Raw genomic sequence first — 16,902 nt, forward strand, 5'->3', positions numbered from 1 at the left:
GTAGAGTGGCAGCTATTTCGTTGAGTGACGATTTACGCAAGCTGGGTTTTTTTTTTTTTTTTTTTTTTTTTCTCTATGATTCATTTCTAGGGTCACAGATGTGTTCTTTTCCCCTACCAACTCTAACATCTTTTCTAACTAGAGACCACATTTTCAAAACTTATTCCGTGACCTCACGACGTAAATAAAGTCGCAAATCGACTAGCAAGACCAACATGTTGGTCTTGATTTGTGACTGTTTTCTGCATTCGCTAGGTGCCGATTGGAAGTCGGAAACTACGTACGTAAAAAAAAAAAAAAATCAAATTGGCATGTGTGAATTCGCCTTGAGAGAGAGAGAGAGAGAGAGAGGCTATATCACCTTCAGTTCGCAAACTCTCCCACCTCTCACTTTTTCCCCCTCCCAAAATTAAGAATGAAAAATACAAATGAAAACTAGACAAATACGTAACTCCATTCGAAAGTATATTTGGAGATACTAAATATATTTCTTTGTGTCGTAATAATCCCTGGCCGCCATTGTTATTCTAAACTGTTTCGAATCTCAGGTGTTCGAGAAAAGGCTTGTTCGACCATGATTCTGGAACCTTGACTGGTAGTACGCGTGCGCGGTAAGTTCTTCACAACCAATGAAATAACAGGAATTAATATATCGGCCAACCAAAGGCTTTCATTCTGTAAGTGAAGGCTGACTGTCCGCCATAATGGAATTCTCAGTCATACTCAAACCATGTCTGGTTGTGAAGTTTTCACTCGCTCATTTTGGAGGTAAGCGCATTTGGTGATTTTCTTTTCTTTGTTTCAAATCACAATGTGTTCTTCTAACAACAATGAAGTGTCCCAAGTGACGATCAACGTGCAGTTTTCGTGAACAAGGTGTTTGAAGGTGGACGATCGAGAACTTTGTGGAACGGGCACTCTTATTAGGAAGCGCGGCTGTACTGCGATTGCAAATTATTAGCCAACTGAAAGATTATAGGATAGGTTAAGTTAAGGCGGGTTCACACGTGTCAATAATTTGTGAGTCGCTAGTAGTATCGACTGAGCCTTATTAATCGGAACATGTTCACACATTGCGACTGGAAAGTATCGGCTGGTTGGTGGGAAGTGAGTGCAAACAAACAGCTACCCAACAAAATGTCTTCCCCCTGGTGACGATGACATTTGCAATCAAATCAAATAATCGCAAGTATTCAATCCTCACCTTCAACAACACCCTGCGTAGAGGAAAGCAGTCATCGGAGAGTGCATGGCAGCTATCTCATCGAACACCGATTTGCTTAGTTTTTTTTTTTTTTTTTTTTTTTTTTTTTTTCTGTAGTATTCACTTTTAGGATCCCAGATGCGATTTTCCCCTATACTATAGCTATACGTAATTTTTTTTTTTTTTTTTTTTTTTTTTTTTAAGCTCCTTTTGGTATTGTTGCAGTTTCAACCAATACACCACACGTAACTATACACATTTTCACGGTCTACATCACACTTCTACGAGCATTTCTAATCCTATTTTATCCTATCGGAAATTAGTAATAACTTCAGTACACAAGCCTTCAAATGATTGCACTGACACTGGATAGGAGAGCTTGTTGGAGGAGGGATTGGGAAAGGGCTGGTGAGGTAGGGAAAGAGCCACTCATTCCCCCACCCTGCCCCTCCTCAATCCATCCTCAGCGAGGGTTGTGTGGATTGACGCGTATCGTATGCGTACAGGAGGGTGAACATTTGAGTCGGCTACTTGTCTCAGTCCCGGATCCACGCTTTAGTAAATGCAGTCTCATCACAACGCCCATGAGTGTGACGGTGTGAAGCACTTACAACAACGAGCAAGAAATACTCTCAACAGTTTCGTCAGGAATGGCTAAATGACTCTAAATATAGCAAGTGGCTCAGTAAGGCTCAAGGCATATTGTAAGTTTTGCACATGTATATTAACGATGAAGCTGCAGGATTACGATGGGCCTTTACTCAATATACTACGAAATTATTTCGGTGATTCATCTCTCTCTCTCTCTCTCTCTCTCGTTATTGCTTTTTTACTATCAAAAATTATATTCTTTATTTAGCAACTTTTTTGGAGAATTTGTTCATGATTTTAGTGATTCTTAGCGACATATTGCGACTAATCTAGCGACAAGTAGCAGCTGAGAGGAGTTGGTAACAATGTTGCGGTGTCGTCGCGAACATCGCGATGTAAACAAACACATGCCATGAAAGGCTGTGTCACCACCACATCAGGCACGGACTTAGAAGGAAATAACAAACAAGAAGGATAGGTACACGCCAAGAGGTGTAACTGGCTGCTGGTAGGTAAAGGGTATTATCTGTATGCTGTGATGTTACGATAGGAATGCGAAAGTTAGAAATGAAAGCCGGAATGATTGGTGAATAGTAAGAGAAAATTACATACTAGCTTTTAGTGGCGCACTGACCACACATGTTCTTTTATGTGCTACATTTTCTTACCATTTAAATTGCATCACAACACTAGCATCATCACTTACTATTTTCACTTCAAGAGAAGTGTCTTTACGTGTTAAGGAAGAACTGTGGCCAGGTAGGTAAGTGGCAACATGGCGGAGTCTAATTATTTGTAATTCGTTCGTTTATAATCGAATCATATTCAGTGCCATTGCAGCAAATTTCGGATGCAATGGTGTGTAAAGGTTTCTCGGTCTCAGAAGCCAAGGTCTAGAGCAAACTAGATCAACATAGTTAACCTCAGCCTCTTTTCCCGAGGTCAATACTTACATGCCACAGAATCTCACAGAGGACTCATGAAAGAGGTTGGTTCAAGCCTGTGACGCCAGCTCTGAATTACACATTCTGGATCTTAGGTCAAGTAGAATTTAGGTTGTAGAATATCGTTCACAATGTATGAACTTCTGGAACCTTGTTTGGTAATAAAAAAAGATAAATAGAAAAAAGGTAAAAGTTCGGTAGATATTAAGAAGGGTATTACTAGAGGAAACTGTTTAAGAAGTCACAAAAGTCCTGCTGTTCGTTTTGCATGGGCACCATGTTCTTGACCTTTATCTAGCCGCAAGCTTCTTGTTTGGTCAGATTTAGATAGGTTAGGATGCTTGCAGCAAGGTCAAGAGCAAGGCATTAACTGGCATTACAACAAGAACATGGGAGTGGATTAATCATCCTACTTTTACATATTGTGGAAAAAATAAATAAAATAAAAAAATATTTGGTATGCACCCTGTTTTGTACAAGTCGAGGGATCTGGAAGGCATTAAGGACATACTGTATACCAAGTGACCATTGAATATGGTCAGTGTTTTAGTGATATATATATATATATATATATATATATATATATATATATATATATATATATATATATATATATATAAAGTTAGTTTCGGGTCATAATTGTCTGGTTATAATTATCTCTGTAGTTACAGCATATGATTACTTTGTTGTAGTTTGTAAAACTAGCATTTTTTTTCCACACTTTCACTTGTTCTTCATATCAGATTTCATCTAAATGAAGAGAAAAGAAGGAGATTGTAATTGTGAGGAGAATGTGAAGAGACTCACTTCATCAGGAACTTTACTTCCAGATAAGGTAAGAAATTATGAGATGTTTTCCAGCAGTGTAGATCGGGTTTTTAACCTTTTTCTCGTTAAGAACCCACTAAGACCATCTAACCGAACCCTCAGTAATCTGACACCAAACAGAATGTTAATATAGTGACCTACATTAACTCAATATGCAATTGTTATTAGATCGGTCATGTATGCAAGTACTGCTGGAAATCTTGTGAACTCCTAGGGGTTTGTAAACCCTAGGTTGAGAACCCCTTGTATAGATGGTAACCTCTCAGTTTTTGGCAGTACAGTATACCTTTGTTATAGTGAAGTAATTGTTGAAAGACCACCTGTGATAAAGATGAAGATTAAAAAAGTGGCAGAAAGCAGATCTTTCTTTCAAATAGTGAAGAAATGATCAGTAACAAAGATTGGTTCAGTAAGATGCTACGTAGCAAGATCTGCTGGTGAAGATGCATGGGAAAGATGGACCACCTTATGAAATAATGTATTTAAAAACAAGTAATGGATGTGTGAAAGTCCAGAGAAGAAAATATATATCTTTGATTTATATCCTGTATGCACATGTTGCCTTGCAGCTATCTGCTTCCTTGCAATTGTATTACTTTAGCCCACATTTAGGACTTCTCAGTGACTTGTAGCCCATCCTTGCATTAGGTTTTTGAGTCCTTTTGTTATAGTATGACTTGGAGGCGGTGACTCCCAATTTTAAGTTTTGTTCACATTAGAATATTGTGTAATAGTGAAAGCCTGGCTATGTGAATGTATGTTTAATTTATTGTTTTATTTTTTCTAGCATCTCTGTCAGCCACAACAAGTAAGAGCTGTTGAGTTTCAGACTACAGGAGAAACAAGTGCCCTATTAGAAGTATCTCCAGGAGTATCAACAGTTGAAAATGTGACTGTTTCTACATCAGTTCCTGTGACTGGAGCTGGAGATTCTTGCATACTTGAAAGAACCTTACCATACACCTTGCCTGGTTCTCATACTTCTGCATGTAATATTATCATAGCTTCTCAAGCCTTTGTAAGACCTACTTCTACTTGTATTTCAACACCAAGTACTCTTTCCTCTGCCAGCCCAGTTCCCACTGAAGCTATTCTTTCACTAGAGGACAGTACAATCTCGCCATTTACTGGTAATGAAGTAAATAATAGTGCCCTTCCTTCATACAGTAATAGCATAATTGACAGTATCTCTGGTACTGTATACTCATCTTCTACAACCACAAACACTGATGCCTCTTATTCCACCTCCTTCAATTCTAGTAGTCCTTTCTCAGTTCCATCAGTGTCAGCACCTAAATCATCTGGAATCAAGACAGATACTCATGAAACAATTCAAGAATCACTGACTGAGAGACAACAAAGGCTTTCAAAAAGATTTGATGCTCTGATTCGAGCAAAGATCATTGAATTAGTTACAGTCAGAGGCCTCAAGAAGACGATTTGTCCTTCAGAGGTGCGTTTAATTGATTATAGAGTACGTAGCTTGTGCTTTTCTTTTGAAAGTTACATATGGACATGATGTATTCCTTTACATTTGATTGCATTTCTTGGTGTTTGCAGGTTGCACGAGCACTTTCTCCTAAAGCATGGAGAGATTTAATGCCATCAGTGCGTAAAATTGGTGCACAGCTTGTGAAGGAAGGAATCATCCTTGTCACCAAGAGAGGAACAATTGTTGATTTGCCAACAGCTCGAGGACCAGTCAGATTTGGACTTGCAAAAGGAGGTATGTAATAAATTATTCAGCTTCAAGATGGCCATGTCCACCATTGCTGCTCCTGCTCCCTTTCCACTCTTGCCAACTCATATTATGTTCATATCTAAATATCCTATAATTTCTAAATCATAGTGTTAAAAGCTCTTGAACGTTGAATATTTCCAGCTTAGAATGACTTAAACTTTAATTTTTGCGAGTATGTGACTTCTTCATGCAACAGTCTATGTATACAGTCAACTCTCGATTAATGCGAAGAAGCTGCCACTGCCGATATTGTTTTTATCACAGTATTTGTGTTTCTGCTTCTCTATTGCCTGCTATAATGGATACCATATCTTTGTATTCATGTACTACGATCATGCCATGAGGATCACCTTGACTCCATGGCACTGAGTGATAGTTCAGAGACTCTCAGTTATTTCTTCTCACAGTCCTCACTCCTCAGTCTGGAACTAACCCACACTGAGTGGATCATTTCTCTATGTTTTCATCTTGTGTCCTATACTATAGCATCCTAGCGTCTTTCACAGGAAGGTGATTCTAAGAAATCAAGTAAGACTGTAACCATTGAAAAGAAGTTAGAAGTGATAGATCGCTATTCTAGGGGAGAAGATCTCGGTGATTGTTCATGTGATGGGACTGAGGAAGAGCAAGTTGCATACCATTAGAGCTAATAAGATGAGAACATGTGTTTTTATTGTTTCTGTGACCTATTGATGTATTAATTTTTTTCTTAAGGTTTGAGTAACAAAATTCCCACAATAGACAGACTTTCCCAGTGGCTAGGAATGTAACTCCTCCCCCTATTACCATTGTCTTCTATGGGGAAGTTATGTTCGAATAACGCAATTTTGAATAATGCAACGTCTCCAGGAATGTGACCCTCACATTAATGGAGAGTTGACTGTAATATATATATATATATATATATATATATATATATATATATATATATATATATATATATATATATATATATATATATATATATATATATATACATACATACATACATACTGTACATACACACGTACATAAATACATACACACACACACACACACACATGTATATTTGGTATTTTCTTAGATGATGGAGTTTAATGTGGGCATTGGAAAACGGGTTGAGTGTGATGGCCACCATGGAACAATTCAGTGGATTGGAGAGCTGCCCTCAACTCAGGGCACATGGTATGGTATTGACTGGGATGATGCTTCTCGTGGTAGACATGATGGATCCCACAACAACATTAAGTACTTCCAAACCAGGTATGAAGATCACTGCATGTCCTTTATGTATTGCTGGGATGTTTCAGGAGGAAGTGAAGCAATGGAAGATTGATGGATAGATAGATGTAAGTATTTCTTTTGTCTGAAATAGGAAGAATATGATGCTTTATTTTGCTTCCAGATACTCGACTTCAGGATCTTTTGTTCGTCCAGCTAAAGTGAACACAGGTATAAGCTTTGAGAAGGCAATACGAGGAAGATACCAGAATGATGCAACTGTTGAATCTGAGGTGAGGTTTAAGTAAGGATTACATAAAGGTAGATCTAAACTCTAGGTATTTCTCAATTTGTGTGTATTTAGAATGTGATTTTGGAATAACATGAGGTAAAAAAAACTAGTAATTTTTTCATATTACACATTATTTAGAATAACACAATATCAAGAAAATCAAGTTGTGCTGCTGGTTTAGTTCTGTGATGCGTACTCTTGCGTCAAAATTGTGGGAACTAGGCTATATTTACCATAACATGATCCCTAACTGTTTTTATTATTAATTTAATGATAAGTATCAGTAATAATGACTAAATAATGTCCTTTTTTTATGCAATAATGTATTATTATAAATAACTGGTGGAAGGAGTATGATCAGTTTTCCCTTCTCAAGCTGCACAGCCTGCATGTGTTAGGCTGTCAGGAGTAATCTTCTACTTATCATGTTTTTTTTTAATTTGGATACGCTGTCTAACTATTCTCAAAGTAGTAATATGATGTCAAAATAATATGGATAAAAGAAAATTATATCAAGAACCTACTTCTTTCTATATATTTAAAATTAACAAATTGTGAGCCGTAAGAGGGTCAGTGGAATGATGGTCAGGAATTCTGTGAGACCTGATAATAACTATGTAGAATACGGCCCCAGGTGTTCCCCAGGTGTACTGCCAACATACTGTATCCTTCAACTTAATGTCAGCTGAATGCAATCCTCCAGACTTGATATGTACTATACAGTTTAGTTCAGTAGTCATGTTAAGTTTATGCAATTTTTACATTACATAATCTGTTCAGGAATGTATCCCTTGCACAATTTGAGAAATCCCTGTATTAGTGTGTATGCATGCATAAATTCATATGATGACAGCAATTTTGCATGAGATGGCCCAGAGTAGGCACCACACACTCCTATTTAATTTCCACTCTTAATCCTGTTGGTCCTCAGTGGAAAAGGACAGTCATGTTTTATTTATTATTATTATTTTTATTTTTTTATTTATTTATTTTTATTTATTTTATTTATTTATTTATTTTATTTATTTATTTATTTTTATTTTTTTGCCAAAGAATATACTTATTTGTGAAGTTTAGATATATATTTATTTCCACAGGTAATGGAACAGTTACAAAGAGAAATTAATGCAAGATTTGTGGAAGTAGTGGGCATGGATAAAATTGGAAGGAAACAAAGGTAAGGTGTTAATTCTGTATTTCTTGATATCAAGTGAAATGATATTTGCACTGAAATATAAAGTAGAAAAGTATACTGTATATATTTTATTACTTTTACATATTCAAGCTTTTACAAACTCTCCCATACTTTTATAAACTTTTTCTACACTCTATTAATTAAACACTTTTCAGATGCAAATAATAAACTCTGTACACTCACCTGTGAACGTACTACAACATGATTGATGATGATGTCACACCCACAATTCACATTCTCTCTCTCTCTCTCTCTCTCTCTCTCTCTCTCTCTCTCTCTCTCTCTCTCTCTCTCTCTCTCTCTCTCTCTCTCTCTCTCTCTCTCTCTCTCTAAATATTCCACAAATTAAGGTCATCGTATCTTTGAACATTTGTTAAATAGAACAGTTGTTAAGTGAGAACAGTCTGTGTAGACAATATAAAAGAGTAACACAGTAGTCAACAAGTATTAACTTCTGTATTTCTCACTTCTTCCCTTGTTGCCTAACTGTATTTCTCACTTCTCTATCTTTTGCTGCCTAACTGTATTTCTCACCTCTCTTTCCCTTGCTGCATTGTTAGGAATGAAATATATATGCAGCTTTCTAGTCTGCCTCTCCAGTAAGACTTAAAAGAAAATGGAATGGAGGATTGAAAGGAGTTTCTTTTTAGTGACTGAAATAGAAAGACTGATATATTGCTTCTTTATTTCAGTATATTGGAAGAGCTTAAAACAGCAGTGCTTACTGGATGGATGATCTGGGGAACTGATGAAACAGACTTGGCAACTCTTCTTCCTAAGTTACATTCTGTTGACGTTTCACTCTCTCTTCTCTCCTCGTGGATTGCTGTTGCAGATATCGCTCGACAGCTCCCCCGTCTGCGTTTCTTAAATGTTAGGTAAAAGAGTATTATTTTAATCCTATTAAATGAAGTTAATTAATCTAAATTCCCTTGGTCAAGAAATCCTATTAATTCTTAACATAAGCCTGAGCAGAATCTGTGATGTAGCAATTAAGATATGCAACACTTAGTTTAGCTATGTGGATCTCAACTGATTGCAGTAGCTTGGATTTTCTCATTATACTTGCACATTCTTTTTTTTTCAGTGGTAACATGTTATGCATTCCTGATAATCCTGAAGAACTAAGGAAGAACCTGAATTATGTTGTTCACCTAGTTTTGAACAACATGTTGGTTTATTCATGGATGGACCTTCTGACTTGCTGCACTATGTTTCCTGAACTGAGGAATTTGCAGGTAAAACTTTTTCTGCATCAATGTTCCTTTTAGTTGATACCTAAAGTCCCCTCTTGAATTTTGCATTTACTTTTTTCCAGAGATGCAGTAGTCATGAATCTCATCTCGATATTTTGCATCTCGATTACACTATCAAGAATCCACAATTTGCATATCTTGTCTAAATTACATGAATCTTGATTGTTACTATTTTTTGTCAACTTGCATAAAAACAAACAACATATAGCATTGCATTTTTTTTTTTTTTTATTGCTCTCCCACCTAACAGCAGCTTCTTGTACTAGTATCAACTCTTAAGACTTAATTTAAATATAATGATGCTGTCACCTTGGTAATCTGTTATTGTAGATTCTGATGTAGCTGAAAGAAAATTGGAATGTGTTGCATCCCATAATGAAATATATTGTCAAGTTAAAAGTTATTAAATATTAGTCTCTTATTCCTCCAGATGGCATTCAATAAGCTTGATGTTCTGGGACCCATTCCATGCGGTTTGTTTGACTCTTTAGAAGAACTAGACATAGGACAGAACCCCATATCATCATGGGAAGAAATATGCCATTTGGGTTCACTTCCCAGGTTTGTGATAATAGTTACACTTGTGACTCATATTATAGAAATTCTTACAAATATATGTAAAAAATTTCACATGTGAAGAACATTTTGACTATTTTTCTTCATCTTTCACATTTAACTCTAAAAGAATTTTTAAGTGTACCTATTTTGTCAATAGATGCTAATCCAAAACAAACAATACAGCTATTGGAAATTGTTTAAAGACAGGATATTTAATGTCATAATTTGTTGGATATGCTGATTTTTAAATTAATTCGTCTATCTATCTAGCTATCAATATGTGTGGATGTACAGTAAGCCCACTAGTTTATCAAAGGATCGAGATCCTGTGAAGTTCAACAAACTTTAACTGCATTTTTCTCACTTTATTTTGGTTCAAATGGCCCGTTTATTAATTTATTTATTGTTTGATTTTTCTACAGACTTGAGAGCTTAAATGCCAATAATTGTTGCTTGAAGAGGATCATGTTCCCTTCCACCTCCGCTACTGACAAGACACCACTCTTCCCTCATCTCAAGCGTTTGATGCTAGCCAATAACCCATTGGACACGGTAAATGATATGGATTACTGCTTTTAAATTTGCCCTTTCATTACTGTTCCTGCAAAGAGTGCTTCCTTTTGAAGTGCCTTTGAGAGAAGAGTTTTCAATTTGCCTTTTACTAATATTATCTGCAATTTTCATCACTTCATTTCCTGCTTGCTTGTTAGGTTCCTAGTGATTGTGTGATTGTGTCCCTCATCTTTAATAGCTTTGTGTCCAGATACTTCTGTTATTAGTGAATAGTAAGTTGGTGCATTCACATTTACAACCAAAGTGTAGAGAAAGTGGGCTAGGACACACATATCAGGTAAATGTGTACCATTAACCGCTACACCTACCAGGTAGCTGCGTCACTACCCATTACTTGTGTCCATTTGTTTCGCTTGGTAGCACTAGGCATAAGGCCACTGTTTACTTTACCAGTCTCTTGTATTCATGCTGATGGAACTAAACCTGTGCAGATTGTAAATTCACTTGTATTGTAATTAAAATAATCATTGGAGCTTAGATACAGCCTAATAATATTACTGTGGATTTTTATCTTATCATGATTCAAAACATGTCTTAGTTAGTTTTTTTGTTGAACAAAATCAGTATGCAGCAGAAAACATAAGATTGATGTAGTTGTTATGTATGAATATTTAAGTGCAGTGTTTATTTAAATGTTCATATATTAATGAAAACATTTTTTCCTTTAGTGGGAGTGTACTGGAGAGCTGAACAAGCTAGCAAAGATGGAATACCTGGTCATCAGCTATGATGTCAAGACATCACGATATTTTCAGGAGTTCACCTTTGCACGCATTAGTAATCTGAAGGTAATGTTGCATCCAAATCCAGGTAAGTGAATGTATGGTAGGTCTTCATTATTCAGATCATTTTGCACTTATATACATGAACTCCCCTGCCCTGCTAACCTAACATTCCTCCTCATTTGCTGACTATTATGATTCTGGTATCTTTCATTACTATGCTTCTATATCTATGTGGTTGCAATGTAAGTGATAGAAGAAATAAAAAAATGAAAAAATTTGACCAGGAACACTAAAAATAATCTGCCTTTTCAGGTTTTGAACCGAACCGAATTGTCTCCAAAGGAAAAGAGAGACTGTGAATTATTCTACCTGAAAACTTTTAGCAGTGAGTATTACAAGAATGGGGGAAAAGAAGACCAGAACTTGAGCAGCTTGTCTCATGAGTTTATGGAAAGACATCCTACCTACTTAAGGCTTGTTAAAGGTAAGTTTTAAGAGAATTTTATTACAAATTTCAGCATTGTACACTCCATAATTCCCTCTCAAGCATTGTGCTTATTTGGTTCCTTAGGTATAGCATGAAACCCCTGGTATTGAAAAAAATATGCTTATTCATTCCTGCCCATTAAGAAGCTGACTTTGTCCTCCTCTTCCCCCTCCCCACTTTACTTCCATATCTCAGAATGCATAACTTTCAATTGATGGTTGTGTTGCAATTTAAGTGAAAAACATTTTTGTGAAGACTAAACATGAAAAACACACTTTATTGGAAAGCAGAAAAAAGATAATAGAAATTGTAAGACTATTAACATTTCATGCAGGACTTCAACAATAAACAATGACTGGTAGATCTAATCATGAAAGAAAACGACAGGAAGTGTATGGATTGTGCAAAAAGCATCATGTATCTAAGTAATGTGCTATTAAATGGGAAAGGAGAGGCAAGTAGAGTTACTGGACTGTTTCTTTGATTAATCTTGGAGCTGATAATATGACATTTACTCTTTTGACAGCCCATGGTGCTCCTTTGGATGACAGTGACTTTAAAACACAAAAGAGTCAGAAACTGAAGGACCTGAAAGCAGAGTTGAAGATAATAGTCCTGTCTGAACCTCAAAGGGAAGAGACTGTCAAATATTTTTTGCTCACAACCAAAGTTGCAAAAGTGAAGATGATGTTGAAGCGATACTTGAAGATCAACCCATCCCTCAACCTCCAACTTTCTTACCGCTCCACTAAGGTAGACATTTCTATATTTTTGGTTAATAATGAGCAACCATCTTATCCTATTATATGGTTAATTTATGTATATTATTTTATGTATATTCCTTCTTGGTTAATTTATGTATATTCCTTCTACACCCAGTTATCTTTGTATTGTGTGATATGAATGAAACAACTGTGCAGTGATATAAAACAATTTTGTGATGACAGAGAGGTGACAACACCACAGTACCAAAGTTGCAATAGCAAGGCCTGAAAAACCTCTCCCCACACTTTAACAGTTTTATAATGGCATCAAGTGGATGCAAATCCATATCTGACTGTGTGTCTGTCAAAAGAACAAAACTTTTTTGTTGGGCGAGGTGTCAGTAAGGGCAATGCAGTGATGCCTCCATGACATCTTTCTGCTGTCACAAAATTGTTTGGTCTGTATATGGTGCATATGTATATGTATGTGTTTTTCAGGATAGAGGATTTGAAGTACCTATGGACAATGATCAGCAAGACTTGGCTTTCTACTCTATTGAAAGTGGTGATGCCCTATTGATTAGCTGGTGATAACAAGCTTCAAGTATCTCTCCTAGAATTATTCTTGGAAGTACGTATCTTCATGCATGCACACCTATGTACTGCTAGAGCTGAAAGTATAAGTTATTTTAACTACTTAAAGTTTTATACTCAAATGCACTTTGAGCCTTTGTTTACCTGTGACATGAAATTCAAGTGTAGCATGGTGAGATACAATGGCTGCCATACCTTTAATCCCTCGTTGGCTACCCCCCCTCTCTCCTTCTTCCTCCCTCTCTCTTACCCCTCCCTCTTCCTTCCCCTCTCTTCCTGGTCAAGGACACCGCAGCTGACCTCCCATCACCTGTATGGATGGCGGGTGTGATTGGTGTTGCTGCGGTGAAGATTTGAATGTAGTTTTTTTCTTACTTATGTCAGCTTATTTTAAAGTACTTTTCTTCACGATATAATCTAATTATAACTATGGAACTATTTACCCATCCCAAACTGCAAGGAAAACTCTTTATAAGTATATCATTTTTTTTTTTAGCAACACTGTAAAATATGTATGCCACGTTTCTTGCCAGGCTTATGAATATATTATCAATAATAAGTTTACTGCTCTCTCATACGTTGTAATACTAAGGTTAAATGCGTATGTATATTTGCTGACCATGTTTGCTAAAGTTTTACTAATATTAGAACTCTGCTGCATCACTGGCTATGAGACATGTTTCACCACTGTACAGCGGGAATTCCCCAACACAGCCATTGTTGGAGGAGCAGGACTATAGTCTTGGCATGAAACTAATTTGCTGCTAGCTTGAGCCCTTTCCCATTCTCACCTGCGCAGGCAAGGTGTCACGTATCCCATTTTTTAATCGTCACTTGTTACAGCCATGCTAACATTGTGTAATGTTTATCGGTAAATCACTTGTCCATCAATACTAACTAGTCTCATTGCATGATACTGTATTATCTCAAAATTTGAAGAAATAATGATTGAATAACTCAGTTTCACCATTGGACAAATCTGTCAACACATTATCCTATGATGAAACTAGTAATATTGACGGACATATGACTTACTGATAAACAATTTACAGAATTTTAGAGCATGGTTGCAATTAACAAATAAAATAACATGCTTCATGACTTCTAGCCAACCTGGGTGGGGAGGGCGAAAGGCGTGAGGCTGGTCAGTTCTTTAAAGATTCACTCCAAGATGGTGTCAAGGAACAATTTAGATTGTACTGCATGACTTTCATTTGGAAATGCTACACACAATACAGCAGAAAGCATGTTGACATAGTGTTTCTGTGACATTTAACAGCAATCACCTACCTCGTCACAGTAGAAACCCTAACAGCTGAACAAACCCTCAAAATTTCTTCGTTTTTTCTTCTCTTCCCTCCCATGTTTCTTCTTCTTCTGTGCTCCTCCTCCTCCTCCTCCTCCTCTTCCTCTTCTTTTCTTCCTCTCCTCCTTTCCTCTTCTTTTCTTCCTCTCCTCCTTTCCTCTTCTTTTCTTCCTCTCCTCCTCCTCCTCCTGCCTGATTGACTGCTACCTCCCTTGAAAGTGCCAGGCAAGGCTGCTGCACCACCCCTCCGACATCCACACTGTGACTCCACCCACACGCACATTCACCACACTACATAACCGTCAAGCACCTACATAGTCCCCCACAAACAAGAGTAGACGTAGATTACAACTTCTCTTCTCTATCCTCTAAAATTCCATTTGGTTTTTCAATACGACATGGTGCCTTTCCTTTTCCGGCCGGCTTCGGCTGGTGGGTGGGGAGGAGCCTTCTGCTTTCCTGTCCTGTCTCTCACACTGTGTAGTTAGTATAGAATAGTTAATCAAGCAGCCTAGTAAGGACCCCAGGGTCTGTTGTTGTTGTTGTTGTTGTTGTTCCTCCTCCTCCTCCTCCTCCTCCTCCTCCTCCTCCTCCTCCTCCTCTTCTTTTCCTCCTCCTCCTCTTCTTTTCCTCCTCCTCCTCCTTTTCCTCCTCCTCCTCCTCCTCCTATTGTACCATACTAGAGGAATCTTCTTATGTACTTCATGTTGGTTTCCTTCTGCAAGTAATGATTTTTACAAAATACTAATGATTTTTATGAAGTACTGTGGTTTCAATAATTAGCATGTAATTTGTGACAATTTAACTTCAACATAACATTTCTGTAAGAATGAGAATCATCTGAGATCCCAAATTCTTGATTCAGTCTTCATCACCTTTAACCACAGTAGAGAATGCTTTCAGGTAGAAAAGAAACATGAAACATTTCAACTTCTTCAATTGATAGGAAGCTAGGGTCTCTCAGAACTATGTAAAAGGACAGCTATGGGAATGGTAGCATGTTGAAAGTTTAAGTAGGTGAGGATGAGGAGTAGTAGTATTCCAATTCTTGGTAGGGTAGTGGACCACCTAGGTTGTAAGTCTACAAGAGAAAGTCATGTCTCACATACACAAACCACTGAGAGAAGTGTGTATGCCAAATAGATTTGTAATTTGTGTTATTTCCTGAGGATTGACCAGGCATTCCAGAACATTATGATCAGGGGAACTATTGTAGGAAATAAGACCGCAGCATGGAGAGAGGGCCATACCTTTACCAGAATCTCCATGATTACAGCAGTGTTGGTATGGCTGGACCCCATCCCAGAGGAGAGTAAGAGACTAGAAAGGATCCTGCCTTGCACTTGCTACAGGTGTCTCTGACAAAGTGTGTGCTGCCAGATGCCCCAAAATACTGCAAGAAAAGAAGAAAAATAAACAAATGCCTCATCAGGAAACTGATATGTATAGAGGAGAAAAGTAAGGAAATGGAAAAAATATTCAAGAAAGAAATTTAACAAATCCTCTTCTGTCTTGTACTCTTGGTTTTTATAGAGAAAAGGAAGTCCTGTGTGATGCAGTAATGTCAGTTTCTCATTAAGGTTAGGTTCACCTCTATCAACGAATTGAGTGTCATGATTGAAGTGTAACAGTAAATGAGTGAAGTGGAAATATAATCAAATAGTTTTCAGAAAGCAATAATGGAGAGCGCAGAGAAGGTAACTATATGATAAGACAAGTGTGAGGCAGAGTGAGAAAGGAAAGTGAAGAGTGGTGTGAAGAAGTTAAGGTAGTTGTATAGGAAAAGGTATAATTAGAAAAGATAGAATGCCATATGAAGAGTAAAAGAAAAGCAAAATGAGCTGTGTGCTACTAAAAGATGACGAGGAAGTGTGTTCATGAGAAAAAGAAAATATTCTGGAAAGAGGTGGAGTTGGGAAAGGACCACCTGCCAACAAGGAATGGGTGAAAGTAGAGGATGATATGATGTTGGTTAAGCAGAATGAGATGGGTAGGATGTGGGGAGCATTCTTAAAAAAACTAAACAATATAGGAGAAAAGAAAGCCTGAGATTTAGGAGAGATACTCAAATTAAGGTTGAGATAGGTTAGTGTCTATGGCTGTGGATCGCTTACCAGCAAAATGCCCAAAACATTGTATGGTGCCGCTCTGTCCAATTACCTTTAGTATAGTAATTATTATTACGTAGAATGTTGGCCATGATTGCTCTTAACACCATTGTTTATTTCTCCTTTCTCCACATTACTATTGGCATTTCACATCAGATTGTTATACATTCTCAACAAACACACATGCACATATATGTAAACACCATGCCACAGCCACCCAATTTGAATGGCCATGCTTACAATATGAAAAAAAAATAAATAAATAAAAATTAAAGTAACATTTTCTTTCCATTTCTTCAAGTCCTTATTGTTCCTGTAATTTTGTAATCAGCATGTTATATTTCATTACTATATAACAGGTAACAATACAAAAAATTTCATTACGTACTATATAACAGGTAACAATACAAAAAATTATTCATAAGTGTTTTAAATATGTTCACCCAGGAAAACATGCAAGAAATTCCAGATAGTGAACAGATTCTTATAGCAGAAGAGAGTGAGAAGCTGACAGATAATCACATACTAAGGAGATGGTAGAACAGGAGATACTACAGATCAACTAAAAAAATTCAAGTCACCAGGACCTGATGAAA

At 37.0% G+C, this 16,902-nt stretch overlaps 1 protein-coding gene across 4 annotated transcripts; it reads left to right on the forward strand.

The window, feature by feature from the left end:
- Positions 1–648: 648 nt before the first annotated feature.
- LOC123517346 (tubulin-specific chaperone E-like) lies at positions 649–16,584 on the forward strand. 4 transcript variants are annotated; one of them, XM_045277350.1, is made up of 16 exons: positions 649–768; positions 3,483–3,574; positions 4,355–5,020; positions 5,128–5,293; positions 6,372–6,550; positions 6,693–6,801; positions 7,898–7,977; positions 8,688–8,873; positions 9,083–9,233; positions 9,682–9,812; positions 10,232–10,361; positions 11,051–11,170; positions 11,420–11,591; positions 12,121–12,347; positions 12,797–12,929; positions 15,475–15,597. In XM_045277350.1, exons 5-15 carry the CDS (start codon positions 6,372–6,374, stop codon positions 12,887–12,889), a joined length of 1,578 nt encoding a protein of 525 aa, XP_045133285.1. In that variant the 5' UTR covers positions 649–768; positions 3,483–3,574; positions 4,355–5,020; positions 5,128–5,293; the 3' UTR covers positions 12,890–12,929; positions 15,475–15,597. The 4 variants fall into 4 exon arrangements, with proteins under 4 accessions (XP_045133285.1, XP_045133284.1, XP_045133286.1 ...); XM_045277349.1 differs by lacking the exon at positions 649–768 and adding an exon at positions 1,753–2,303; XM_045277351.1 differs by lacking the exon at positions 649–768 and adding an exon at positions 1,753–2,303 and having other exon boundaries at positions 15,478–15,597.
- Positions 16,585–16,902: the final 318 nt, after the last annotated feature.

Source organism: Portunus trituberculatus, chromosome 42 (genome assembly GCF_017591435.1).
Source record: "Portunus trituberculatus isolate SZX2019 chromosome 42, ASM1759143v1, whole genome shotgun sequence".
Classification (NCBI taxonomy): domain Eukaryota; kingdom Metazoa; phylum Arthropoda; class Malacostraca; order Decapoda; family Portunidae; genus Portunus; species Portunus trituberculatus.

What these genes read in the sequence shown, in the direction of transcription:
- LOC123517346 (XM_045277350.1), top strand. Translation starts at nt 6,372, where the DNA reads ATGATGGAGTTTAATGTGGGCATTGGAAAACGGGTTGAGTGTGATGGC. An exon ending in CTGAACTGAGGAATTTGCAG is followed by an intron (nt 9,234 to 9,681) that starts GTAAAACTTTTT and finishes TTATTCCTCCAG; the next exon opens with ATGGCATTCAATAAGCTTGA. An exon ending in CTACTTAAGGCTTGTTAAAG is followed by an intron (nt 11,592 to 12,120) that starts GTAAGTTTTAAG and finishes CTCTTTTGACAG; the next exon opens with CCCATGGTGCTCCTTTGGAT.